A 23,722-nucleotide genomic window follows, 5' to 3' on the forward strand; every position below is an offset into this window, starting at 1 on the left:
CCACAGCCTGGTAGTTAAAAGTAAAGTTCTCTAGCTGGATGGCCTGGGTTCCAATCTCAATTCCACCACTTGCTAGATAACGTTACTTCAGCATCCTGTACTGCCTTTTTCTCACCTACTGCATCTCTGATGTCACTGTCTGTTGTGAGGATTATATGAGTCAATGTGGTACATATACCGTGGTTTTTTTAAAGCATCTAGCACTAATGAGTAGAGTGTCAGCTTTAGTGTCATCTCTGTATTTAAAATTTCTAGAAGCTTCTGCCACTGGTCACTCCTTATTGGCCATGATCTTGGGGTGTGGGGCAGGGGGTAGCTTCCTCTTTTACTCCCTGTTGTCCCTTGGTGTCTTTCCCTTGAAAGCCCTGTACCCCCATTCTGGGAAGGAAAAGGGTGCTGGGCTAGACTTGGAGACCTGGGGTCAGAGCTAACAGCTGGGAGGTCAAGTCATTTGGGACAAAGGCTTGAACTGGCCCTTCTCTGGGGATGCCTCCTGGGGAGGGTCTGTGAGCCTCTAAGGGTGGAGTATACCCCACCTCCGAGGCTGCAGCAGCTGTCCACAGCTGGCTGTGCTGTTGAGATTACTCAGGGCCCGACTCCTCTCTTCCCCTGCCCCAGCAGTTGGCAACCCGGGCCCCAGACCGACAGGCCCCTTTGCAGGAGGCTCCAGGGCAGAGCTCACCAGGGCCCCATGGGCACCTGCTCCTCCCCACCTCCCAGGACGCTGCCAGGTCTCTAGGCTGCATTCCTCAACTCTGGAGACCATGGGTTTAGCAGTCAAGAAATTTCTGAAATAAGCATGAATTGATATAATGGAAGTGTGACCGGGTGGGGTAGAATAGATCAAAATTCACATGCGTAAGTCAGGTTAAAGGCACTAAAGAGCTTATGCCAGGAGGGACAGTCTCCCCCGCTGTGCCGTGAGCTCCCCAAAGCCAAAGACCACGTCCTGACTACCTCGGTGGCCCTCTCAGAGTGAAGCACATTGTCAGACCGATGCTCCACTAAAGCTATTTTGCTCATTGTCTGGTGCCTATGATTCACATACAAGAAATATCTAGAGTAGGCAAACTCACTGAGACGGAAAGTAGTGGTTGCCGAGGACCGGGAGAAAGTTACTGTTTAATGGGTATGGAGCTTCAGGTGGGAAGATGAAAAAGTTCTGGAGATGGATGGTAGTGACGGTTGCACAACGAGGTGAATGTACTTAACTGAAGAGATTTGTTGGCTAAGTGATTATAAATGGGTTGCATAGTTCATCTTTGGATAACACGTGACATCTTTATCCACCTCCCCCTTCGAGCTATCCCCACACCTCTCCCAGCACACCCTGCCCTCCCCCCTCCCCCCGTCGCACCTCCCAGCCCTCCGTGCCCCTCTAAGCATCCCCTGGCAGCCCCTGCTAAGCTTTGCCAAGCTCTCATCTCAGGCCCCGCAACACCAAGAATTCACATTGTAACCAGACTGGGCTAGCTTCTCAGCAGCTTTATTGAGTAGCGAGCGGTAGTGTCACTTTCCACTGGACAGGTATCCACGGGTTGGGACAAGAACCGCTTTGGGACAGACAGACAGACAGGGGGCAGGGCGGGGCAGGTGTCAGTGGTGGGGCAGGAGCACCGGGGGCAGCTCAGCCCTCCAAAGGGGCCGGCGTCTGCTCCTGGGCGGTGAGGGCGTGCGCCTGGCTCTCTTCCTCCTGGAGGGTGTTGAAGAAGGTGTTGACTTTGTCCCGCACGTCCTTCTCCAGGAAGCTCAGGTGGTCTTCCGCATCCCCCGCCAGGGGGCCCAGCTTCTGCCTGAGCTCCTCCACCTGCTGCACCATAGCTTTGTTGAAGGTCTCGCCGTAGGGCCCCACGGTGTGGCGGAATTTCTCCACCTGCTGGTCCAGGCGGCTGCTCAGCTCGGCCAGCGACTTCTGCAGCTCCTGGGCGTTGCCCTTCAGATGGCCGCGCATGCTCTCGGTCACGGGCGTCAGCTTCTGCCGCAGCTCCTCCGCGCTGGCCGAGATCTTGGCCTTCAGCTCGTCGGCATGCTTCTTCATCTGGAAGGCCAGGCCCTCGAGCTGGTGGCTGAGCTTCCCCTGGACGTCCTGCGCGTAGGGGGCCAGGCTGCTGCGCAGCCCCTCCACGTTCTGGTCGATCTCGTCCTTGAGCTTGTCGGCGTAGGACGTGAGGCGCGCCTTGAGCCCCTCCACGTTCTGGTCGATCTCGGCCCTGAGCTCGTCGGCGTAGGGCGCCAGCGAGGCCTGCAGGCTGTCCATGTTCTGCCTCAGCACCGCCTCCATGCGCTGGGTGTAGGGCGTCAGCTGGCGCTGCAGCTGCTGGGCCTGGGCGTTGACCTGCGTGCGCAGCCCCTCCACGTAGGGCCCCAGGCGCTGTTGCAGCTGGCGCATGTTGTCCTCGATCTTCTGGCTCACTTCGCTGGTGTGGGGCAGCAGCCGGGCCCGCAGCTCCTCCAGCTCCTTCCGAATCTCCTCCTTCAGCTTCTCGGAGTCCTTGGTCAGGCGTTCGTGCAGCTCCGTGGCAAAGGGCACCAGCTTCTTTTGCAGGTCATCTGTGTAGGTGTTCACTTCCCCGAGTTTGTCTTCGAAGAGGGTGCTGGGGCAGAAGGACACAAGGGGGCCACCGTTATGCTTGGCATTCCATGCCAGGACCTTGACTCCTCACACAGCACTCACCTTACACACACCTGCCTAGGACAGGTGAGTGTGCAGGGTACTGAGTTCACCCGTCTTTTCCCTGTGGCCTTCCCTATGGTGGATCATGATTGGAGCAAATGGATGTAATAGACTAAGGTATTAACATTGAACTTGTGTCTCTGAATCTCCCCCTGAGCTTGAGTCACAGTATCTACCTATCATGTGACCTGGAGCAGTTTGCTTTCCTCTGCTTACCTGTAAAGTAAAAAGTGTGGACCCTGAGGTCCTTCCCAGCCCAGGTGTGCTGTGACAGAGATCACATTCTCTAGTAGAATGTTATGTTCTGGACCTCTTCCAGCACCTTCTAGCTACACCAGGTGCTGGCCACCCTGCCATGTGCCCGCCCTCAGAAGCTTGCCAAATAGCCCCACCTCCCTTCCCATGATTTCACAGAGGCTTGTCCTTCTGGAATGTATTAGAAGCCAGCTCACGCGACTTTTCTTTCCCTTCCTTTCTTCTGCGAGCCTCAATACTAAGATGTGGCCATTCGTCATGCTCTAGAAAGTTAAAGCAGGGATTATTCAGCCCAACTTTTCTGTTTGTGTATGTGGATCCCAGGACTGGAGACCTTGGGTCACCAGTGAGTTGGTGGCAGGGCAGTGGGTATCCTAAGCTCAGGTCTCCTGCCTCCGATTTCAGCCCTTGCCCACTCATTGCATGGCCTTTAAGAAGCTCCACCTTGCAAGCTCTGCCCCTCTTACTTGAGCTGCTGGGTGAGCTCAGACTTCTGGAGATGTTCCACAGCCTTCTTGGCATTGTTGCTCAGCTGGCTGAAGTAGTCCCAAATCACAGTGGCCACCTGGTCGGCACTGACCTCCGCCTGGGCACCTGGGTGGAAAACACAGCAATTCATGAGGACCTGTCTCCTTCCCTGCCCCTCTGCGCCAGCCTTGAGCTGCAGACCGGATGATGGGGGGAGCCCAGCCACTGATTTCCTTCTCTGCGCTTAGCTAGTTGGAAGCCACGGGGGTATGTAAAACGGGTATAGCACCAATGCCAGGGGGCCCACGGCTGTGAATGGACTAGCTCCTGTGAGCCGGGTGGCACCCGGGCAGCCGCCTGCATCCAGCTATGGGCTGACAGGCACTCGGAACTGTCCTCTTACCTTGGCCCCAGACTCTCCACCCTTCCCTGCCTGATGCAACAGATGGGTCCTGCCTGAAAGTCCCATCCAAAGGCAGCTCCTACTCACCGGTGACAGCCACCAGGGCCAGGCTCAGGACCACGGCCTTCAGGAACATCCTGGGCTCCTTGCTGGGCTGGAAACGTCTCTCACTGCACTGGATCCTTCCTGGATTCAGAGGGGGCCAAAGGAGAGGTTCTCAGGCAGCTCACCTATGCTGCTGTTCGAACTGATTGAAGCTCAGAGCCAGCCAGACATTTAAATCGCCACCGGGCTGCACTCCTCCCCATTGTGACTCCACGCTGGAAGGTGACACATTCCCAGGAGGCCTCTTGGACTTTTGTGACCCTAAGGCAACGTGGAAGCTGACGGAAGACTGGAGCTCGGGCAGCAGTCAGAAGCAGCTGCTCTGTGCACGTGCCCCACCCAGCATCGAAGGGAGGACGGGTGGGGGGCCATGAGCTGGGGAAGAAACGAGGCCTAGGGAACACCTGAGCCTGGGACTGATGGCCCAGAGGCCCTGTGGCAGCTCTGAGTCTGTGCCAGGCTTGGTGGGGGTGATGGGGAGGCAAAGTTCACAGCTCCTCTGTCTGCTCCAGTGAGGAGTGGCCGCCCCACTCCTACATCCCCCCAACCCGGACTCCCATCTCAGAGCACCAGACTCTGGACTGGGACATCCAGGGCCACAGGTGCGGGCAGTGAGCTGAGATCCAGGGCTCTGGTCAAGGTGCACCCAGGAGCAGGGGACCCCTGCAAGCCTTTGGGGAGGTGGGTGGAGTCGGGGGGTGTCCCGTGTTGAAGGTGTTAACTGCAAGTGTGCTTCATGTCCCATCACTGCCAAGTGTGTCACCTTGGTCTAGTGATTCAACTTGGCCTAGCCCTGAGCCTCAGTTTCTCCTTTGAAAAATGGGGTTGTTGGGCAAATTAAATGAGATATTGCTGGTGAAGTGAGTAGTATAGTGCCTGACAGAGTAAGCACTAAAAGTTAGTTGTTTTTGTTGTTAATAATAATATCACTATTTTCCTGATTTGGATCAAAGCAGGGAATACAGTAGAGTGCTCACTGCTCCATTGAGAGTGGCAGAGTTAGACCCAACCCTCCGGGGGTCATCAAGCAGGCGTGATGCAGGGTGAGGGGCAGGCCGGCCCTAGGCCCGATTTCTGCCCACCTCTCCAGCCACACTCCCTGGGTGGCAGCAGTCCACTTGTCATGAATCACAGGACCTGAGGCTCTCAGGGGGCCTCTCACCAGGGGATGACGGGGATGGTGGTGGTGTCCAGGAGATCGTCTACTTGGGCTTCCAACGTTCTCTCCAAATGAGATCACACACAGGAAGATATCCACCAAGAAGGCGACACAGGGCTTCCCGGGTGGCGCAGTGGTTGAGAGTCCGCCTGCCGATGCAGGGGACACGGGTTCGTGCCCCGGTCTGGGAAGATCTCACATGCTGCAGAGCGGCTGGGCCCGTGAGCCATGGCCGCTGAGCCTGCGCAACGGGAGAGGCCACAGCAGTGAGAGGCCCGCGTACCATTAAAAAAAAAAAAAAAAGAAAGAAAAAAGAAGGCGACACAGCCTGGTCAGCTTGGGCCCCTCTGCTGGACCACACACATCACCACGAGAGACTATGAGATGAGCTCCGTTGCATCGCACTGTTGGCTGTCCTCTGTGAGTGCAGTGCCTGGCACGGAGATGAGCTTCCGCTAGTCTGCCACTGGAATAGACCGCAGCTGTGCTAACCCTGACTTCCATGTCTCCATAGTTTCATATAGCAGAAGTGGCTTGATGTACCGTGGGATGGAAGACAGCGAGAAGGCTTTCTGATGCTTGCACCCCCTCTGCAGAGTCCCCGCTACCCAGCAGTGTCCCACACCACCCATGGCCACTTCCAGCGTCAGGGAGCTCCTCCTCCCTGGAGCAGCCCGTGCCGTCTCGCAGTAGTTATTAAGGGTTCCGGTGCTGGAGTCGGACGCCCTGGGTTTGCGTGTGGGCTCCCCACGTACTGACTGTGCGATCTTGGGTGAGTCTCTTAACCTATCTGAGCCCCCCAACCCCGGGCTGCCTCAGCGGGGCGTAGAATAGTACCCGCCTCCTAGGGAGTCAGGGAGATAATCTGAGTAATGCTGGGAATGGTGCCTGGAGCAGAGTGAGTGCTCATCAAGCACGAGCCATGTTTCAGCCCTGAAAGCTTTATCTCCCTGCAATGCTCCCGAATCAGGCGCAGTCCAGCCTGGGCTGGGTGCAAAGGTCAGTGCCCCATCCCTTCCCCCCTCCAGGCCAGAGGTGAGGAGGGCAATGAGTCACCAAGGACACTCAGTTGAGTTTGGCCTCCTGGACGTACAGTCTGATCAGTGGGCTTCTGGCTGGCAGGGCTGAATCAGCACTGCCCAGTCCAGCCTTGTGGCAGGGGCAGGGGTCACAGAGGCTCATGTGCTAAGCCTCACTCGGACACAAGTAGAAGCAGAGTCAGTGCAACCCCAGAGGACCATTTTTGGCCGCAGCTGGTCAGGCCTCCTCCCCCTCCTCCTCTTCCCCCTCCTCCTCCTCTTCACCCTTCTCCTCCTCCTCCTCCTCTCCCCCCACCACCAGTTATGGTCTGCTCCAGGCTTGGCCTGGAGCAGTCTCCTCATTCCAGGGGAGCCATGGTCGGGGGGAGGGAGAGAAGAAGGCGGGGAGAGGTGGCTTAGTCTGGGCCACCGATAAGACCCTTACTGAGATAGCCCTACTGAGACCCAGCTGGAGCTCCTGGGAGGGATTGGAAGGGATACAGGCACACAAAGGCACCAAGCCCTGTGAAAGAGTTAAGGTCCCAGGCCCCATGGCATGTCGCAACCCAGCTGCATGGGCCCGCACACCCAGGTTCTCTACCCAGCTCGGCACCTCACTGCTGGGTCTCTCTGCCAGCGTCTTCTGACCTCCCTGGGATCAGTGGCCCATTGCCGAGCAGGAGAGAAGAGCACAGCCTCCTCCAGACCCTCCACACACATGGAAAGAGAGTCGGAGGAAACAGGGCCAAGGGCTCCCGCCAGCCCATTCTAGCATGCCCCAGCCCAGCCTGGAACCTGGACTCCCACTGTGGCCTTCACCTCTGGGGCCGAGGAACAGGCCAGAAGAGAAGAGAGACGGACACAGTTGCCCTCTACCTTCCCCAATGCCCAAATCCTTCAGTGACCTCCTAATCACCTTCCTTTCCTCCCCACCCCATCACCAAAATCTGTACACAGGATCTGAAACGGATTGACTCTGATGACTAAGTGACACAAATCTCCAAGGGTCTCATCTCTCCAAGCAGTTTGGTACCAGCGTGGCTATTTGAAGACCTGGATTCTGGTTCCCAGCTCTGCCACTGATGGGCTATGGGTACTTGGGTATGCCTCTGGCCTTGCCTTAGGTTTCTTACCTGTAAAATGGGGTTAATAATGTCTACTTCACAGGAATTTATTTGTATTTTCGCAGATAACAAGGTCTAAGTCAAAGGAATGAATCTGTATGGAGAAACGTCAAGTCTCAGCCAGAGATAAAGAATTCTGAGGGTAGGGCCAGGTCACTTTCTCAGGCCTGTGATTTCACACTGTGGGTTTAGTTACTTCCTCCTGAGAAGACGGCCACCTGTCAAAAGCTCTACTTCTACATTGGAGGCTCCTCCCGCCTTCAGACTATGCTGTCTAGGGAAGGACAAGGTGTTTGGGAGAAAGGGAGAGAAATTTATGAAGCCCCCTCCATGGACCAGCTGCTTTGTACATATCTCATTTACATTTCACCGCGATTCCGGCATATCGGTATTCTAGCCCCATTTTACAGAGGAGAGAACATCGAGGCACTGAGATGTTAGATCTCTGGCCCTGGATCATATGAGTAAGTGCTAAAGTCATCATTTAAACCTAGAATTTCTTGGCTCTGACGTCTTCACATCCAGAAGACAAAGCCCCTGATCCTGCCATCCAGGCTACAGCTCCCAGTGTGGGCCCAAGGGACACCTCACCCCGAGAAGAGCCCAGGCCTCTCCTGGACAGCTGACTGCCCCTGTAGAGCTCGTCTGGCCCCTCTCCCCACCAGACCAGCCTCACCACCACCTTGGTTCCTTTCAGTTGCCTAGCCAGCCAGGGGACTTTGAGGGCCGTTATTTCCAAGCTGAGGAAGCTGAAGCCTGAGGTGGGAGTGCTCAGCGCTGGGACTCAATCCCAGCTGCCACTGTTTGGGGAGGGCCCCAACCATGAGCCTGGATCCTGTCCCAGGGAATGTTATCAGTGGGTCCAGAGGGCAAGGTGAGGAGGAGGGGATGGTAGGATAAAGGCCTGGGACTCAGAGCGGCCTTTGACCTTCTCCCACCACCCCCTGCTCTGGGATCAGCTCAAGGAGGCTTCTGGGTAAGCAGCACCAGGGACTGAAGCCCAGAGACGGAGATGTTGGGGAGGTGGCTGTGTGCCCTCAACTGTGTCCCCCGCTCCCCGCACAAGCCTCTGCCCATAGGTCTTCTGTGGCTTCACTCTAGGCACCCCATCCCGACCCGCTGAGTTGTTCCCAAGTCTGAAACAGCCCATCCCCCTCTCACATCACCCACACCCCTTGCAGGCTGTTGTCAGGGCTTGGGGCTGGGGGGTGGAGGGGTGGGAAGGACCTGGAACCCAAGTGTGAAAGGCTGAGGTTTGTCCTCTAATCCCCTCTCCCATTTCGCCAGCCTCTCCCTGGGGAGCCAGGCTGCTCAGGAGGAATGGGGTCTCCCCAGGCCCAAGCCACCCCCGGTCCTGAGCCCATCTGGGCTGCAGAGGTGGCAGACAGCAGCATGGGCACCCGTAGCTTTCTAGAGATTTCCCAACTCCCAGCAGGTCTGACTGCCTCTGGCTACCCTCTCTCAGACCCTGGTCTAGATTGATCAGCAGGTGACCTTTGCCCGGCTCCCCGGGCCCTCAGTGCCCGCTGCCCTGGGGACAATATAAAACAGGTCAGAACCCTCTTGCCTGCTTACTCAGTTCATCCCAAGAAGCAGCTGCTCCAGGTAATGCCCCCTGGGGGGAGGAGGAGGAGGAGGAGGAAAAGGAGAGCAGGATGGAGAGAGCCAGCTGGGGGTCCCTGTCCAGCCCAGCCAGCAAAGCCTGGAGAAGAGCCTGCTAGAACCGAGGAAGCCTTAGGGCTTGATGAGCGTCCCCTCCCCAAGGCATTCTGGGGAAACCGAGGTCCGTGGGGGAAGGTCACTTGCCCAAAGCTATGTAGAGCGTAGTGGCAGAGGTGGGGCTGGCACCGGCTCCATTTTCCATGCATTCTGCATGTTTAGGACTGGAAGAAGCCTTAGACACCCCTGTCCTACCCCAGGCAGAAAAACTGAAGTCTGGAGGGTACAGAAAGCCACCCAGAGTCACACAGCATTTTAGTGGTGGAAACCTGGCCAGAACCCAGGTGTCCTGATTCCCGGGCTGGTGGGGTTTCTGCTCCATGCCACTCCTCCCTCTCTCTGGCCTGGGTCCCCCAAGTACCCTATCTGAAAGCCCTTAGCCTCCCCCATACTAGGACGGGAACAGGCCCTTCCTCCTCCTGGCCTGACCCAGCTCAGGTCCTACTTTAGGGGCCACTGCGTCTCCCCAGGGAGGGCCCAGCGGCGGTGTGGGGACGTGGGGCACCCCTCACGGGACACTTCCCTGCAGGAGCAAAGGTGCCATGCAGCCCCGGGTCCTCCTCGTTGCTGCCCTCCTGGCGCTCCTGGCCTCTGCCCGTAAGCAGCTGGTGGGACTGGGCTGGGGGTGGGGAATGGGCCTCTATCTGCCTGGAGGACCCTTGGCAGGTGGCTTGGGGATGCCGGACCCTGATGAGTGGCTGGGCAGGAAACCAAGGGTTCCCCAGAGGCTGATCAACTCCACTCAGCCCCACTCTCCTCATAGAAGCTTCCGAGGCAGAGGATGCCTCCCTTCTGGGCAAAATGCAGGACTACATGAAGCAGGCCACCAAGACTGCCAAGGACGCACTGACCAGCGTGCAGGAGTCCCAGGTGGCCCAGCAGGCCAGGTACGCGCTCCCTTCCCTGCCCCCGGCCCCCCACCTGCCCCTGACTTGGTGAGAACCCAGGAGGAGGGCTGTGGCTCTCCCATGGCCACCAGGGACCTGCGCCTCTCTGAGCCTTTCTGTCTGTAAAACAGCCTGCCCCGCAGGGAGAGGGCACCAAATCCCGCCTCTTACCCCTTTGTCGTCCCTCCTTTCTCCCTCCGTGACCCGCGTGGCTCTGAGGAAGGCCATTCCGCCTTCACTTACATTTTCCTTTTCTGATAGTCCGGCTCTAGGTTTGGCTCCACCCGACCCAATTTCAGCGCGGGGTCGTGTGTGTGCGTGTGCGCGTGCGCGCGGGTGCGCGTGCGCACGTGCGCGCGGGTGTGTTTCTGCCTTGTTGCAAGCCCTGAGGCCCGTGTGAACAGAAGTCGCTGCTTCCTCTCCCACCCTGCCCCTGCCCACTAGTCCTCTGCTCTCCCCAGCCCCCTTCCCCGCCTCCACTTCACCCACGTCGGCCGGCATTTCCACAGCAGAGGCGTTCACAAACATTTTTAGTCCTCAGAACCCACTGCGGAGTGGCTATTATTTTCCCCACTCTGCAGACGAGAAAACCAAGGCTCACTTTACCCAGTGACCTGCTCCATTTCATGCAGCTAATCAACCCTCTGACAATTTTCTAAATGAGAGACTGCTTCCCTCGGCCCCGCCCCACTCAGCGCCACGGGGATGTACAATTCTAGGGCGCCTCATTTGCCTAGACTAGAACCACAGTCCTGACCTTACACATCTCCCCACTCAGTCACTCCTCTACAGCTTGCTTCAGACCCACGTGGCACAAAGGTCTGCCCCGACCTGGACAAACTCGGATTTGGCTTGTGCTGGGGGTCCCATCATCACCTTCGGCGTCTTTTCCTGGGGTGGCCGCTGTAGGGGGTCCCTGCCTGAGGTCTTGGAGCCTTGCTGGGTGGAGTTGAGAAGGTGCTGGGAGAGGCAGTGGGGATATGGTGGGAGCCCCATGGTCGCCACTGCCTAGAGACCGGCTCTCACCCCACCCTGTTCATTCGCCTCACTGATTTGACCCCCAGAGGCTGGGTGACCGACAGCTTCAGCTCCCTGAAAGACTACTGGAGCACGTTCAAGGGCAAGTTCTCTGAATTCTGGGATTCTGCCCCGAGCCCCACACCATCTTCATTTGAGGCCATCTGAGATCTCGGTACCCCAAGTCCGCCTGCCTATCCATCCTGCCAGCTCCTCGGGTCCTGCAGCCTCCCAGGGCTGCCCCCAAAGGTCGCTTGAAAGGGACGACATTCTCAGTGCCCTCCCACCCCACCCCAGACTTGGCCCACCCCCGGGGTGTGCTGTCCTTCCAATAAAGCTGGACAAGAAGCTGCCATGAGTGGGATGTCCCACGCGTGCCATGTATGTTTGGGCGTGGGAATGGGCCGGGGCTCTTCCGTGGGTGGGCTCAGGACTGACTCCAACTCAGGCAAGCCTGGGGCTGGTGTCCCACCCACCTCTCAGCAGCTGCGTGGGGTAAGGTAGGAATGACCCTACCTACCTGCCTGCCTCCACAGGTTTGCGTGCAGGAGCAAAGGGGGTGCTAGGTTTGGCAAGACTTTGATAAACTGTCAAGTGCTGTGTAACATGTCTTGAGTGTGTGCTCTGTGCCAGGCCCTGCGCCTGGCATTTTATGTCATCATCAGAATTGAGACTGTGTGTGATCATCAAAATTCTGGAGTTGACTTGCCCCGACTGCGCCACCTGGCCCTCTCAACCACACTTGAGGGAAGGAAGCCGAGGGGGTAGTAGTTAAAGTAAGATACATCTGGGCTCTAGTCTTGGCTCTATCACTTCATATCAGCCTCAGTCTCTTATCTGTAAAGTGGGTACAATGATACCCCATCCACTGTAGGTTTGTTGAGAATGAATGAAGGAAAGGAGACAGTGCACAGCACCTGGGACATCAAAGGCACCTGGTAAATGGTTGCCATTGTCACTACAGGCTGAGCTGATTGTCTCCTTGGGACCAGGATTGGAGTGGGGGGGGCAGTGTCCTGGGAACTAAGGAGGAACTCAAGGTCACCCAACACAGGCTGCGCCCCTTGTGTCCCCACTACCCACGTCAGAGAGTTCCAGAACTACAGACTACTTGAGCAGCCCCCCACTCTTCCAATGACAGGACTGAGACTCAGAAAGGTGAAGGCACGTGCCCAATGTCACTGAGTCAGCAAACAGCAGAGCTGGCCCTCCAGCCCAGGACAGCTGTCCACATTCTGCTCAGCTGACACCGAAAAAGTCTTCGTTACTCCCATGCCAGGTGTCAAAGGCTCCTTGACAGATCTCGGTGGCGTCAGGACATCCAGCCCCACTGGGAGACATCTGCTCTCTCTTTGGAAGTCCACCTGGGCTTCTCTTTGGGCCCAACTTGGCCAGGGATCCCAGCACCCACACCTGGAAAATGTTCTCACCCAAATCTGGGCTTGACACCTATTATAGCTGAGGATGGTTAGGAACTAAAAAAGCCCACTCCTTTATCCAAGAGCTGTTAAGATACACTGGAGGTAGAGGAGGGGTAGATTTTCCAGCACCAGGGCAAAAGGCCCTGAGGGGAGAGGGAAGGGAAGGCTCGGCGAATGCACTGCCCAGATCTTTGCAGGTCTGTGAAGCCACAAGCATGCACATGGGGGTGTGCATACCTGAGTGTGAAGAGGGGCCGGCTGTAAACACTCAAGTCCATATGAACTTGAATGCCTGGCCACAAACTTATTATTTTTCTTTTTAATAATCATGGATGCTCAGGAGCACGTAGGTCTAAAAGGGGCAATCTAGACCACCCTGCTCTTCAACCCCGGCAAGTGACTTCACATCTCCAAGCTCCAGCTTCCGCATCCATACCATCGACTTCATGGCAGTCTACCCAGGATCTGGGGAAGAATGCAGTAAGATGATGGATATGAAAACACTTTGGAGATTAAAATGTGCTAGCTACCTGCAAGAGGTGGTGATTATTTTTCTGACTCAGGCCAGCAAAAGAGGAGCTGGCAGGGCTGGAGCCCCAAGGATGGGGCTGGCACAGCTGAGCCCGAGGAAACAGCGGCTGTTTCCAGGCAAGGTGGGAGTGTGAGGAATGGCACGAGGCCCTTGTGAAAAAGGAAAAGGGACGTGTTTGTTAAAGTATTTTTTGCATTAATAAAGGATGAAGGAGCAAGTGCCAAGCCCTTCATTTGAACCTGCCCAAATCCTTCAAGTTGCAGTGACTCGCTGTGGTCCGTCGGCCTCACCTGCCCTAGAGTAGGAGGGCTGGGGGAGGCTCCTGTCCTCTGCCCACGGGAAACGCTGGGGACAGGGAACCCACTTCTCCCAGCAAAGCCACTACTTCTTGCTTGAGGCCCTTTCGGGGCACCTGCGTTGGATTATCTGTCGCTTTGCCTGGTCCTCTATTATTTCCTTTCTGTCCCCACTCTTGAGCCTCCCCGGCCAAGCAGGTCCTCCAGCATTAAGGCCCTGAGAGGCCCCAGTTCAGAGCTGATGACTCCACTGGGAAATCAACAAGTGTCCCTGCCCTCTGGCCACGCCCCCCTGGAGTCCCCTCCAGCGTCACTCCCCCCAACCTCATTCTCCCCAAAGAGAATTTCTTGGCTTTTGGAGAACTCTTTATGGTTTAAAAATCATCATCGAAGCTTCAGAAAAACATACAACCCATCACACCCTTCCCGCTCGAAAATGTTTATTCTAAGAAACTGAACTGATGGCGAGGGGAGCCCAAGGCATCTCATTGGGCATTCAGCTTCTTGGAGGCCTCGTCGATGGCGGCCAGGATGCTGACCTTGAGGCTCTCCAGCACGGGCAGCAGGCCCTGGCGGAGGTCCTCCAGCGCGGGCTTGGCCTTCTCGCCCAGCGCTTTCAGCTGCTCACTGGCCTTGGCTTGGTACTCGGCCAGGCTGCCGCCGCCCTCCTTGAGCATCTCGAAGCGGGTGGCCATGCGCTGGCGCAGCTCGTCGCTGTAGGGCGCCAGCTGCTGCCGCAGCGTCTCCACGTGGGCGCGCGCGCGGTCGCGCATCTCCTCGGCCAGCGGCGTCAGCTTGTCCTGCAGCTCCTGCACCTTCTGGCGCGCGCCCTCGCGCAACTCCTCGCCCAGCGGCGCCACCTTCTGGCGGTAGATCTGCAGCTCCTCCTGCCACTTCTTCTGGAATTCGTCCAGGTAGGGCTGCACCTTCTGCTTCACCTCCTCCAGGTCCTTGTTCATCTCCTGCCTCAGCGACTCTGTCTCCTTTTCCAGGTTGTCCCAGAACTCCTGGGTCACCGGGCCCAGCTGTTCGCGCACTTTGGCAAACGTGCTGGTCAGGCTGTCCCAGTTTTCCACGAGTTTCAGGCTGAGGGGGGAGAAAGAGGAGGGCTCAGGGGAGGCCTCCCAGGCCCCCCGGGGCCCCCCGGAGCTGCAGCCCAGCGCCCCCGCTTACCTGAGGTGACACCTGGACATACCTGTCCCTGAAGGTGCGGTAGCTGGGGGCAGACCCTCAGCCTGGCTTCTCCCATCCATGATCTCTGCCCCCCCCCCCACTCCCATGGCATCCCACTGACCAGATGGACAGAGGAGCTAGAAAGAGAGCTGGTTTTGGTACCCAGTCCTGTCTGTCCTCGAAGCCGGTCATTTTAAGGACCTAGTCTCCACCCTTCCAGCCCATTCTCCTCTCTGAAGACAGCCATCCTGTTGCTGGCGAGAGCCGAGGAGGGAGGTAAGAAGGGAGTTAAGAACAGGAAGGGGCTTGTTGCACCTGCAGGCAGAGCGCGGTGCCGTGAATACTGACCCAGCAGCACTGGTCTGCCCCCTGCTAGGGGTCTGGGACCCTGCGTGGGGATCCCACTTCTGTCTTCCACCCAGGTCTTCCATGGGGCCCGTCAAATAGCAGGTGAGGATTCGGCCAGTCTGGCTGCTTCTTCCCACAGGCCTCTCCACCCCCAGCACCGGCACCCCCTACCCCTGCCCCAGGCCCCCAGGCTGGGTCCTTACTTGAGCTGTTTTCCCAAAGCGGAGGCTTCAAATTGGGCCACATAGTCTCTGCCACTGTCTTTGACTGCATCCACGTACACGGTGGCAAAATCCTTCACCCGATCCCAGGATGACTGGGGGTCATCTTGCTGCCAGAAATGCCGAGCCTGGCTCCCTGGAGGTGGGAGGGGAGACCCACATCAGGCCAGCTCTGGGCCGGGATCTGAGCTGAACTGCTAGGTAGGGGAGAAGGGGGTGAGGGAGAAATTCTGCTCCCCGCGCCCAGGAGGGTGGACCACAGCGGTTCAGAGAGAAGTCGCGCCCCCATGGTCAGCTCCCTAGGTTGGGGGCACCTACCGGTGAAGAAGAGCACAGCCAAGGTCAGCACCACGGCTTTCATCCTGAAGGGACGTGGGTGACCTGGAGGAGAAGACGGGCCCGGCTGAGTGGGGCTGGAAGGAGCCCGCGCACCCCATCTCACTGTAGCGTGGGAGGAGGAGGCGGGGCTCAGGGGAGGAAAGGGCCAGGTGTCCAGAGCCCCAGCATGGGGCAGAGGCTGGAACCAGGATCCCAAAGGCTGAGCCTCAAATGCCTAGAGCTGGGGAAAGCAGGTAGCAGCTCTTACCTCAATGGCCCGCAGTCTCTGAACGGCCGGCTCTCCCCCAGCCTATTTATGTGACCAGGCAGGGGATGGGCTGGGAGGCTGATAAGGCCAGCCCAGGCCTTGCCACCGCTCACTGGTCCTGGCGATGTGGAACTCAGAGTTCAAGGATCAGCTCTGTCCCTGGGGCCGGGCAAATAGAGCAGGCAAACAGGAAACTGTGAGGTCTGCAGGGCCAGGGATCAAGGGTTCAGGCAGGGGTGGGAGGGAGTGGGTGCAGGCTTGCGGGTCCCCAGAGTCTGGGTCAGCTGCACCCGGCCCCTTCTTCTCGGTCGGGGCTGTGTGCCGGCCATTGTCCATTGTGCCAGTGCAGCAGGCGAAGGGGAGGAAGGAAGAAAAACACATGAGCTGCCAGCGATGGCTGGGACTCCTCCACTCAGGCAGTGTCCTCCCCCGCTGTCCCCTCGCATTCCAGGGAGATTCTCTCAGCTCCACCCTGCCCCTGCCTCACAAAGGCAGCAGACGGTGCTTCCACCCGTGCTGTGGCATCTCCTCATCGTCCACCCTCTCCACGCCCTTGCAGACCTCCCAGATCCAAAAGCAAAGGGAGCCCTGCGCTAGGATGCTGCCTGGGGAGAGAGACAGGACAGTGCTCAGTGGCTCCCAGACTCTGAGATGTCAGAGACCTCTAACATTTCCAGACCAATTCTAAAGACCAACACAGAGCTGCCAACTTTTCATTTTGTCATGTTAAAAATCCTACCCACCGCTGCGCCCCACCTGGCCCAAACCCTACCGTCTGGTGGGATGAACTGGGAGATTGGGATGGACATATATACACTAATATGTCTAAAATGGATAACTAATAAGAACCTGCTGTATAAATAAATAAATAAAATAAAATTCAGAAATTCAAAAAAAAAACCCCAAAAAAGCATAACCTCAGAATAAAGGACAGTTGCTTAAATGAGATACATAGATCTTTGCATTGTTAGTATTTTTAATTAATTAATTTTTGGCTGCATTGGGTCTTCGTTGCTGCACACAGGCTTTCTCTAGTTGCGGCGAGCGGGGCTACTCTTCGTTGTGGTGCGCGGGCTCAGTAGTTGTGGCTCGCGGGCTCTAGAGCGCAGGCTCAGTAGTTGTGGCGCATGGACTTAGTTGCTCCGCGGCATGTGGGATCTTCCCGGACCAGGGCTCGAACCCATGTTCCCTGCATTGGCAGGCGGATACTTTTTTTTTTTCCTTTTAATTTAATTTCTTTTCTTTTTAACATTTTTATTGGAGTAAAATTACTTTACAATGGTGTGTTAGTTTCTGCTGTATAACAGAGTCAGCTGTACGTATACATATATCCCCCATCCCCTCCCTCTTGCGTCTCCCTCCCAGCCTCCCTATCCCACCCCTCTAGGTGGTCACAAAGCACCGAGGTGATCTCCCTGTGCTATGTGGCTGCTTCCCACTAGCTATCTATTTTACATTTGGTGGTGTATATATGTCCATGCCACTCTCTCACTTCATCCCAGCTTCCCCTTCCCCTTCCCCGTGTCCTCAAGTCCATTCTCTACATCTGTGTCTTTATTCCTGTCCTAACCCTAGGTTCCTCAGAACCATTTTCTTTTTTTTAGATTCCATATATATGTGTTAGCATATGGTATTTGTTTTTCTCTTTCCGACATACTTCACTCTGTAGGACGGACTCTAGGTCCATCCACATCACTACAAATAACTCAATTTCGTTTCTTTTTATGGCTGAGCAATATTCCACTGTATGTATGTGCCACATCTTCTTTATCCATTCATCTGTCCACGGACACTTAGGTTGGCAGGCGGATTCTTAACCACTGCACCACCAGGGAAGTCCCAGCATTGTTCATATTGATCTTGGATCCCACACAGATGAGAATGGACACCAGCCCTTAGGGATGGCTGGTGTCAGGGAAAGACCTCTGGACTGCTAGTGGCAGGAGCCTAGGATCTTATTTCATCTTTGCCTTCAGTGTGCAAAATCCTGGAGGAGGGTCGTGAGCCAGTTTTGTAATGTCCCTGAGCCTTGGTTTCCTATCAGTAAAATGAAGATGAGAATGGGGGTGGTTGGGGGACGAACCCAGGGAAATCCTGTAAATCACTACTGTGTGCTTGTTGGTGTTTGCAGAGCCATTTTGTAAGGTTTCTCCTGGAAGGTGTGCGAGCCCCCAACACCAGGTCACCTACAGGGCCCCGGTCATAGAACCTGTGAACGTGCAGGCCGAGAGGAATTTTGAGATCAGCCTCTCCCCTCCCACCATCTTCAGGTGAGGAAACCGTGAAGAGTGGAGGAATTTGCCCAGTGTCCCTGGTGTCCCAGGGAGTTAGAGGCAGGGCTGGACTTAGAACCCACCCAGGTCTCTGGACTGAGGACCCAGGGCAGAAATGTGCTCTGCACCACCTACCCAGGAAACTCCCTAATGTTCTAAAACCCAGCCGGGGACTGCCGTCCGCCAGATCCCGGAGTGGTGGGGCTCCGGGCCTCTCCCACTCTAGCCAGCCTCATGCCTTTCTCCTCAGGGGGGAAAGCTTTGGAGCTGGACCACCTTAGGTTTCAATCCCAGCTCTGTCACTTGTTAGCTGTATGACCTGGTATCGTCCAGACCTTCCTTCCACCTCACCTCAGTCTCTTATCTGTTAAGTGAAGATAATGATAGAACATGCATCGCCTAGAGTTATGGTAGGAGTAGCACGCATGGCAGGCAGGATAAGCCCCTCCCCCAAACATGTCCATGTCCTGCTCTCTGGAACCTGTGACTGTTCCCTTACATGGCAAAAGGGACTTTGCAGATGTGATTATAAGGACCTTGAGGTGGGGCAGCTATCCTGGGTTATCCAGGTGGGCCCATGCCATCACCAGGGTCCTTAAATACACAAGAGGGAGGCAGGAGAGGGAGAGTTGGAGAAGAAGGTGGGAGGTCAGAAGCAGAGGTTGGAGTGATGTGTTTGCTAGAAGGGGGCCATGTGCCAAAGAATGCGGGCAGCCTCTAGAAGCTGGAAGAGCCAAAGAAGCAGAGTTTCCCTAGAGCCTCCAGGAAGAATACAGCTCTGCTGACTTCATGCTTTAAGACTAGTGTGACCTATTTTGGACTTTTGACCTCCAGACCCGTACTGTCAGATAATAAATTTATGTTGTGTTAAGCACTAAATCTGAACATGCACGGCAAAACTGAAAGGGACCTGGCACTTAGTAAACAGTAACTATTCTGTGGCCCAGAATCCCAATTTCTGCCATCCTGCCCCCCCCTGCTCCCACTGAACACACTTGCACTGTCAGACCAGAGCTATGACCTCAGTTTCTGGTGGCAGAAGTGGGGGACGGTGAGGAATCGCATTTTCTCTGCGTGGCCTTGACGTGCAGATGCCGAGATGAGAGACCGACCCACCCCCAAGGCTCTGTGGGCTCTGCGGAGAGGGAGGCCGCCACTTGGCCAGCCCAGCTCCCTGCCTGTTGTCTAGAGTCTGAGGGAGGCTGGTCCCCTGCTGGGGCAGCTCAGGGGTGTCTCAGGACGAGAGGCTCCTTCCTCTTGGGGAGGGGGGTGCGGTAGAGATCCTCCTAGGCAGCATACGGTGGGCCTCAGAAGCTTACGAGTCGGGCCCTGTTTTGCCCTGCTCTTTGGTTCACTACTGAAACGATTAGAGCAGACCTAGTGTTTGACATCTGCACAGTTCTTTAGTGGCCAAAGCAGTTTCACGATGAACTCAGCTTGTCCCTTTAAGGCCAGCAGGCCAGGTATTCTCCCCGTGGTGTCTGTGAGAAGGCTGCAGCTGAGAGCTGCTAAAAGCCGCCCCGAGTCCTTCAGCCCTGTGTTCGGTGCTGGCAGGGAGTCAGGGGGCCTGGCTTCTAGCTCTTTGACGGTTGCCTGTCAGCCAACAGCAGCCGGATCCCTGACTCCCAGAGCCCTTGTTCGATAGCACCTTACCAAGCCAGAAGCTTCCTTTTAAAGTACACTTATTCACTAGTGTGTCTACTCCATCTCATTGTAAGATATTGGGCTTAAACCAGCCCAAACCCCCTCGTTAACTAATATTTTGGAAAAGCGAGTCTTTCTGGACAGAGACCTATGGGAAAACCACCACCAACAGTAAACGGAGCGCATCTCAGAACCAGACTTGGGGTCCAGCCAGTCATTGTCAGAGGCGCCAAGCGCCTGGATTGGACTAGCTATTTGGTGGGTGCAGGGCCTACCAATGCAGGCCCGCAGGCCTACCACCCTCTTCCCCGATCTGGGGAGTCTCCAGAGTGGCCGTGTCTGAAGTGGGTCCCCTGACACGTGTGGCTACAGGAGTGGATTTTGCTCAGAATGACGGCCACTCACTTCACCACTGATGTCTCAACGTTGTACTGGTCAGTCTGAAGTGGGAGGACTCTGTCCCCTGCTAGGCCTGGCACATAACAGACACTCAGCAAACATTTGCTCAACGAACCACACTCGCAACCAAAGGAAGGGTCACCAGGGAGGCAGATGGTCACCTGAAGGAGCGGGCCTGGAGAGGGGACACAGGAATCTGGAGCGTTTGGCCCTGTATCACGGGCCCTGCTCAGAACACTTCCTGGGAAAGCACATGGTGCAGGTCGGGAGGGGAGGCTTGAAGTTAGGAAGGTTTGGATTGATCGGGGGAGGAGATCCCCACAACCAGCAACACCCTACTATCTGGCCATTTTTTTGCAGCTCCGTGGTGACAGATCCCAATTTAGACCCAGGGCAGGGCATTGTAAACAACCAAGATTCTCTCCTGCCCTCCTGCCTGGGAGATGAGGCAGCAGAGCAGACGTCCGGCTCCTTGCAGGCGTGCCAGCCTTCCGATCTTGATCTGTGCCGGCGGAACGGGCTGGGGGCTACCACAAAGTCAGAGACATGAGTAAGGATCTGTCAGCAGGGCTTCCATCTTCTAGAGCTCAGACCTCAGGGCCTGTATCCAGGAGGCAGGGCCCTGAGGGCCGTGAGCTCATCTCAAAGGCATCCTGGCTGCATGCAGGAGGGCGTGGCACCTCCCCTAAAAGGTTCTTACAAACCGTTGGAAAGCATCTGGGTTTATCGCTGTTTGGTTTCAGAGACACTCCCAGCCTCCCATGGGAGTGTGTACACACTCAGATGATTTCTAGAAGACCCCTCTTGAGAAGGCTTTTTTCTGTTCTAATCAGTCCCACAGCAACTTCCTAGTCCACCATGGACTCCCTCCTCTCCCTCTTCTTCCTATAAACTCAGTATTTCCAGCTTTTGTAATCTTTCTTCATAGAAGGGCCTTCCGTCAGCTATCTGTCAGCCGTGGCTGGGACCCTGCTACAAATTCTACCCTGCCCTCTGGAATCCAGCCGTGGAAAAAGGGCGAAAACTATAGCAAGAGTCCCCTTCCATCCTAACACTTATAGTTGATCGTATCACTGGGCTGACTGAGGTCACCCCATAAAGGCCCCAGCCTCTGCCAACTCTTTGAGGTCCTCCTTTGACTCCTTCAAAAGCACGCTCTCAAGGAATCTGTTTTCCACCCGACTCAGCAAACTCTAACGTTCCCTTCCGAGGGGCCAGAGTCCAACGCAGGTGCCTGACAACCCAGCGTGGAGCTGAGTTCAGGCTTCTAGAGAATGCTCGTCTCGCAAGGTGGGGTGAGATAAAGCACTGCTCAAAGCCCCACGCTACACGTCCTCAGCCTCCAGCATTCCAGCTTCCAGCCTGAGCCTTTCTCCCAACTAGACTCCAAACCACAAGGCAAGAAACATATCAGCGAAAGATCATAATCAGGTGTTTATTTGCACAATCCCCTACTGTCCAACCAAGTTACTAAGTTGTAAGTGCCCACCAAGAAACGACTAAAGGTCTTACTGCAACTTGGGTCTGGAGATTTTTAATCCTTTTTCAGTTCAACATAAATGAGAAAGAAAAAAATACTCTTGACATTTTCAAAGAACAGAAATAGGAAAGTATGTTCATATACATTCAACATATACTGCGCGTATTGGTCACTACAATACAAAGCAATGATTTTTTAAAAGTGTAGTTCGCAAGATGGCACGGTTAATAGGCTCACTGGCTTTCATCTGGGTGGTCGCGGGGGGGGGGGGGGCGGCAGTCTGCTCCGTCCTTCAGCATCATGAACAGAACAGGCTGAGCACGTGGTGGGAGGCCAGCACGGGAACTGCCACGAGCCTGGAGAAGTCAACAGTGGCTGTCTGGGCTATCTCGGTTGCTTCCAGAAGGTGACCAGCTGGTGGCCCCACCAAGTGGAGGGGATTTGGGGACCAAGGAGACACGGCGAGATCCCAAGAAAGGCTCTTGCACTGCAGAAACCCACTCGAGGGATACTGGGTCCAGAAGCTGAGCTGCCAACATCAGCGAGAAGGGCAAGCTGCATGGGGATCCTGTCGGCAACACCAGGATGGCCACGCTGGGAACCCGCTTTCTTCTGTGCAAATTCAGGATGAAAGGCTAGGAGGGGCCGGGGGACCTTTTACTCTGCTTTCCCAGCAAAATGGATCAAGAGTCAGAATATTTAACACCTCTTCCTTGTTTTGAAGATCGGAAGGCAATAACCCAGATCCTCTGTCAGCCCCCAGCCAGCAGAGAAGACTTTGGTTTCTAACAGTGAAGAGAAATAATGACACAAATAATAGCTATTGCATATGCACTGCTTCAGCTGGGGGAAAGGAGACCACGACATCTGTCACTGGCACGAGTGAGAACTGTTCACAATTACAAGGTCTAAATAAAATACTTTGAACAAAAGGTGCAAGTCACAATTCAAATAGAACAGAATCTGGTTAAACATTTCTCTTTTAAACAGAAATTCCTTTTGTTTTTATTTATTAATAATAATAATAACAATAATAATAACAATAATATCAACATTTACCAAAAACAATTCCTACATGATCAAGAATTAAAATAGGGGCTGAGGATGCCCAGGGAGAAGGAGAAGTTAGGAGAGAGGCAGGACCCAAGACAACCTCCTGTTCTTCTTGCCTGTGGCAAAGAGGCTGAAAAGGAAAAGCATTATCTATATGTATATATGGATATATACGTATACATCCATATATATATATGGAGCAACAATCCTTGTTATAGCACAGTATAAAACGAGAATAAAGGGTGACACAAAAGCATAGTGTACCACTGTCGGGTGTTCAATCCACGGGTAGAACCAGCAGGATGATAAAGGCAACCAACTCTCCAGGTTGTAAGAGGGGAGCCGAGTTACACACCAAACAGATGTTCTAACTGGCAACTCATCAACGCCAGCCCACTCACAGCCTCCGTGCTGACATTCTCATATGACCTTGGCTGGGCCAGACATGATTTTCAGTGGATCCCAGCAGCAAAGACCTCTCCAGGTCCCAGGCTTGGGGTTTCTCTTTTTGCTCTCCAAGGGCCAAAGGCTGTCATCCCTTCCTCTGTCTCTTTCTCCAGCTGCTGAGATTTCAGAGGATGCTACCCTCTAGCATCTGCTCCTGCAGAAAAGCAGTGCGGGGACTGGAGGGCGCCCTGTGGACGGAGGCCAGGGAGGGGAGTGGCTCTGCGCCCCTGGCCACCGTACACGAACTGCTTTGCTCCTCTGCCTCAAAAAAAGGAAAGAAAGAAAGAAAAAAGGGAAGAAAATCACCTCCAAAAGAAAACATACTTAAAAACAAAAAAACAATCAAAAATAATCCAAACCAAAACCAAACAAAACCACCAACTCAAATACACCAAATACACTTTCACGAAAGGTGGCGAACATGGATTTCCTGTTTATTTCCTTGGTGACTTGGTCATACAGGCGAACGTGGCAAAACCCCCCTCAGAACCCAAAAGAACAGCACGCTGATGAACCAAATGTGCGGAAAGGAGCCGACATTCTGGGTGGAGGGAAACACAATGGCAACTTGGCGCAATGCTGCTAGATGCTGTTGGTTTAAAGTCAACCTTTTCATTCCCGCGCGGTACATAAACCTGCAACAGAGCAGCAGACACAAGAGAATTAGTTTCAAAAGAGAGAGACTCATTTTTCCACTGAAAACTTAAAAAAGAAAAAAAAAAATAGGTGCACTTTACCTCAGATATTTAAAGAGTTTTGCCTAGTATGGATTTGCCAGATGGCTTAACTTTCATCAAGTCTTTTCTGTCAATGAATTTTCAAAGACAGAGCCGATACTACCTGCCGTGTGCGTTTAGGCGTTACTCCAGCCAGACTGGACTGTTTACCCGTTTTCTACCACTGGCCTCTGATCACACATTTCTGGAACATATTGCCACTTGCAGCACAGGCTTAACAAAATCTGGCTGGCCATGTTTTCTTGCTGAATTTCATCCTTCAGGACTGAGTTCAAGGGCCAC

At 55.1% G+C, this 23,722-nt stretch overlaps 4 protein-coding genes across 15 annotated transcripts in view; 1 reads left to right on the forward strand and 3 right to left on the reverse strand.

The window, feature by feature from the left end:
• Window positions 1-1,469: 1,469 nt before the first annotated feature.
• On the reverse strand, window positions 1,470-10,022 carry APOA4 (apolipoprotein A4). 2 transcript variants are annotated; one of them, XM_059070281.2, is made up of 4 exons: window positions 9,985-10,022; window positions 3,888-3,986; window positions 3,397-3,523; window positions 1,470-2,594 (listed from the first exon to the last, which is right to left on the reverse strand). In XM_059070281.2, exons 2-4 carry the CDS (start codon window positions 3,934-3,936, stop codon window positions 1,628-1,630), a joined length of 1,143 nt encoding a protein of 380 aa, XP_058926264.1. In that variant the 5' UTR covers window positions 3,937-3,986; window positions 9,985-10,022; the 3' UTR covers window positions 1,470-1,627. The 2 variants fall into 2 exon arrangements, with proteins under 2 accessions (XP_058926264.1, XP_066895596.1); XM_067039495.1 differs by lacking the exon at window positions 9,985-10,022 and adding an exon at window positions 4,988-5,433.
• APOC3 (apolipoprotein C3) lies at window positions 5,765-11,185 on the forward strand. Of its 5 annotated transcripts, none has more exons than XM_067039497.1 (4): window positions 5,765-5,836; window positions 9,456-9,523; window positions 9,690-9,813; window positions 10,878-11,185. In XM_067039497.1, exons 2-4 carry the CDS (start codon window positions 9,469-9,471, stop codon window positions 10,996-10,998), a joined length of 300 nt encoding a protein of 99 aa, XP_066895598.1. In that variant the 5' UTR covers window positions 5,765-5,836; window positions 9,456-9,468; the 3' UTR covers window positions 10,999-11,185. The 5 variants fall into 5 exon arrangements, with proteins under 5 accessions (XP_066895598.1, XP_066895601.1, XP_066895599.1 ...); XM_067039500.1 differs by lacking the exon at window positions 5,765-5,836 and adding an exon at window positions 7,160-7,184; XM_067039498.1 differs by lacking the exon at window positions 5,765-5,836 and adding an exon at window positions 8,170-8,183.
• Window positions 11,186-13,502: 2,317 nt separating this feature from the next.
• On the reverse strand, window positions 13,503-15,952 carry APOA1 (apolipoprotein A1). The gene is made up of 4 exons (XM_059070193.2): window positions 15,408-15,952; window positions 15,140-15,202; window positions 14,804-14,957; window positions 13,503-14,165 (listed from the first exon to the last, which is right to left on the reverse strand). Exons 2-4 carry the CDS (start codon window positions 15,180-15,182, stop codon window positions 13,565-13,567), a joined length of 798 nt encoding a protein of 265 aa, XP_058926176.1. The 5' UTR covers window positions 15,183-15,202; window positions 15,408-15,952; the 3' UTR covers window positions 13,503-13,564.
• A 5,190-nt stretch (window positions 15,953-21,142) lies between these two features.
• The window catches only part of SIK3 (SIK family kinase 3), a 245,164-nt gene continuing 242,584 nt past the window's right edge, over window positions 21,143-23,722 (reverse strand). For all 7 annotated transcript variants that reach the window (XM_067038993.1, XM_067038991.1, XM_059070187.2 and 4 more), the window contains one exon: window positions 21,143-23,338. The gene's annotated coding sequence lies outside the window, so the exon portion shown is untranslated. The remainder of the gene's footprint in view (window positions 23,339-23,722) is intronic.

Source organism: Kogia breviceps, chromosome 7 (assembly GCF_026419965.1).
Source record: "Kogia breviceps isolate mKogBre1 chromosome 7, mKogBre1 haplotype 1, whole genome shotgun sequence".
Classification (NCBI taxonomy): domain Eukaryota; kingdom Metazoa; phylum Chordata; class Mammalia; order Artiodactyla; family Physeteridae; genus Kogia; species Kogia breviceps.

Coding starts and splice junctions, on each gene's coding strand:
- APOA4 (XM_067039495.1), bottom strand. CDS start 5,030: ATGACAAGTGGACTGCTGCCACCCAGGGAGTGTGGCTGGAGAG. Junction 3,987..4,987: donor CAGGGAGTGTGGCTGGAGAG/GTGGGCAGAAAT, acceptor CTCTGAATCCAG/GAAGGATCCAGTGCAGTGAG. Junction 3,524..3,887: donor GGCCCTGGTGGCTGTCACCG/GTGAGTAGGAGC, acceptor TTTTCCACCCAG/GTGCCCAGGCGGAGGTCAGT.
- APOC3 (XM_067039497.1), top strand. CDS start 9,469: ATGCAGCCCCGGGTCCTCCTCGTTGCTGCCCTCCTGGCGCTCCTGGCC. Junction 9,524..9,689: donor GGCGCTCCTGGCCTCTGCCC/GTAAGCAGCTGG, acceptor CTCTCCTCATAG/AAGCTTCCGAGGCAGAGGAT. Junction 9,814..10,877: donor CAGGTGGCCCAGCAGGCCAG/GTACGCGCTCCC, acceptor TTTGACCCCCAG/AGGCTGGGTGACCGACAGCT.
- APOA1 (XM_059070193.2), bottom strand. CDS start 15,182: ATGAAAGCCGTGGTGCTGACCTTGGCTGTGCTCTTCTTCACCG. Junction 14,958..15,139: donor GGCTGTGCTCTTCTTCACCG/GTAGGTGCCCCC, acceptor TCCCACCTCCAG/GGAGCCAGGCTCGGCATTTC. Junction 14,166..14,803: donor GCTTTGGGAAAACAGCTCAA/GTAAGGACCCAG, acceptor CTCCCCCCTCAG/CCTGAAACTCGTGGAAAACT.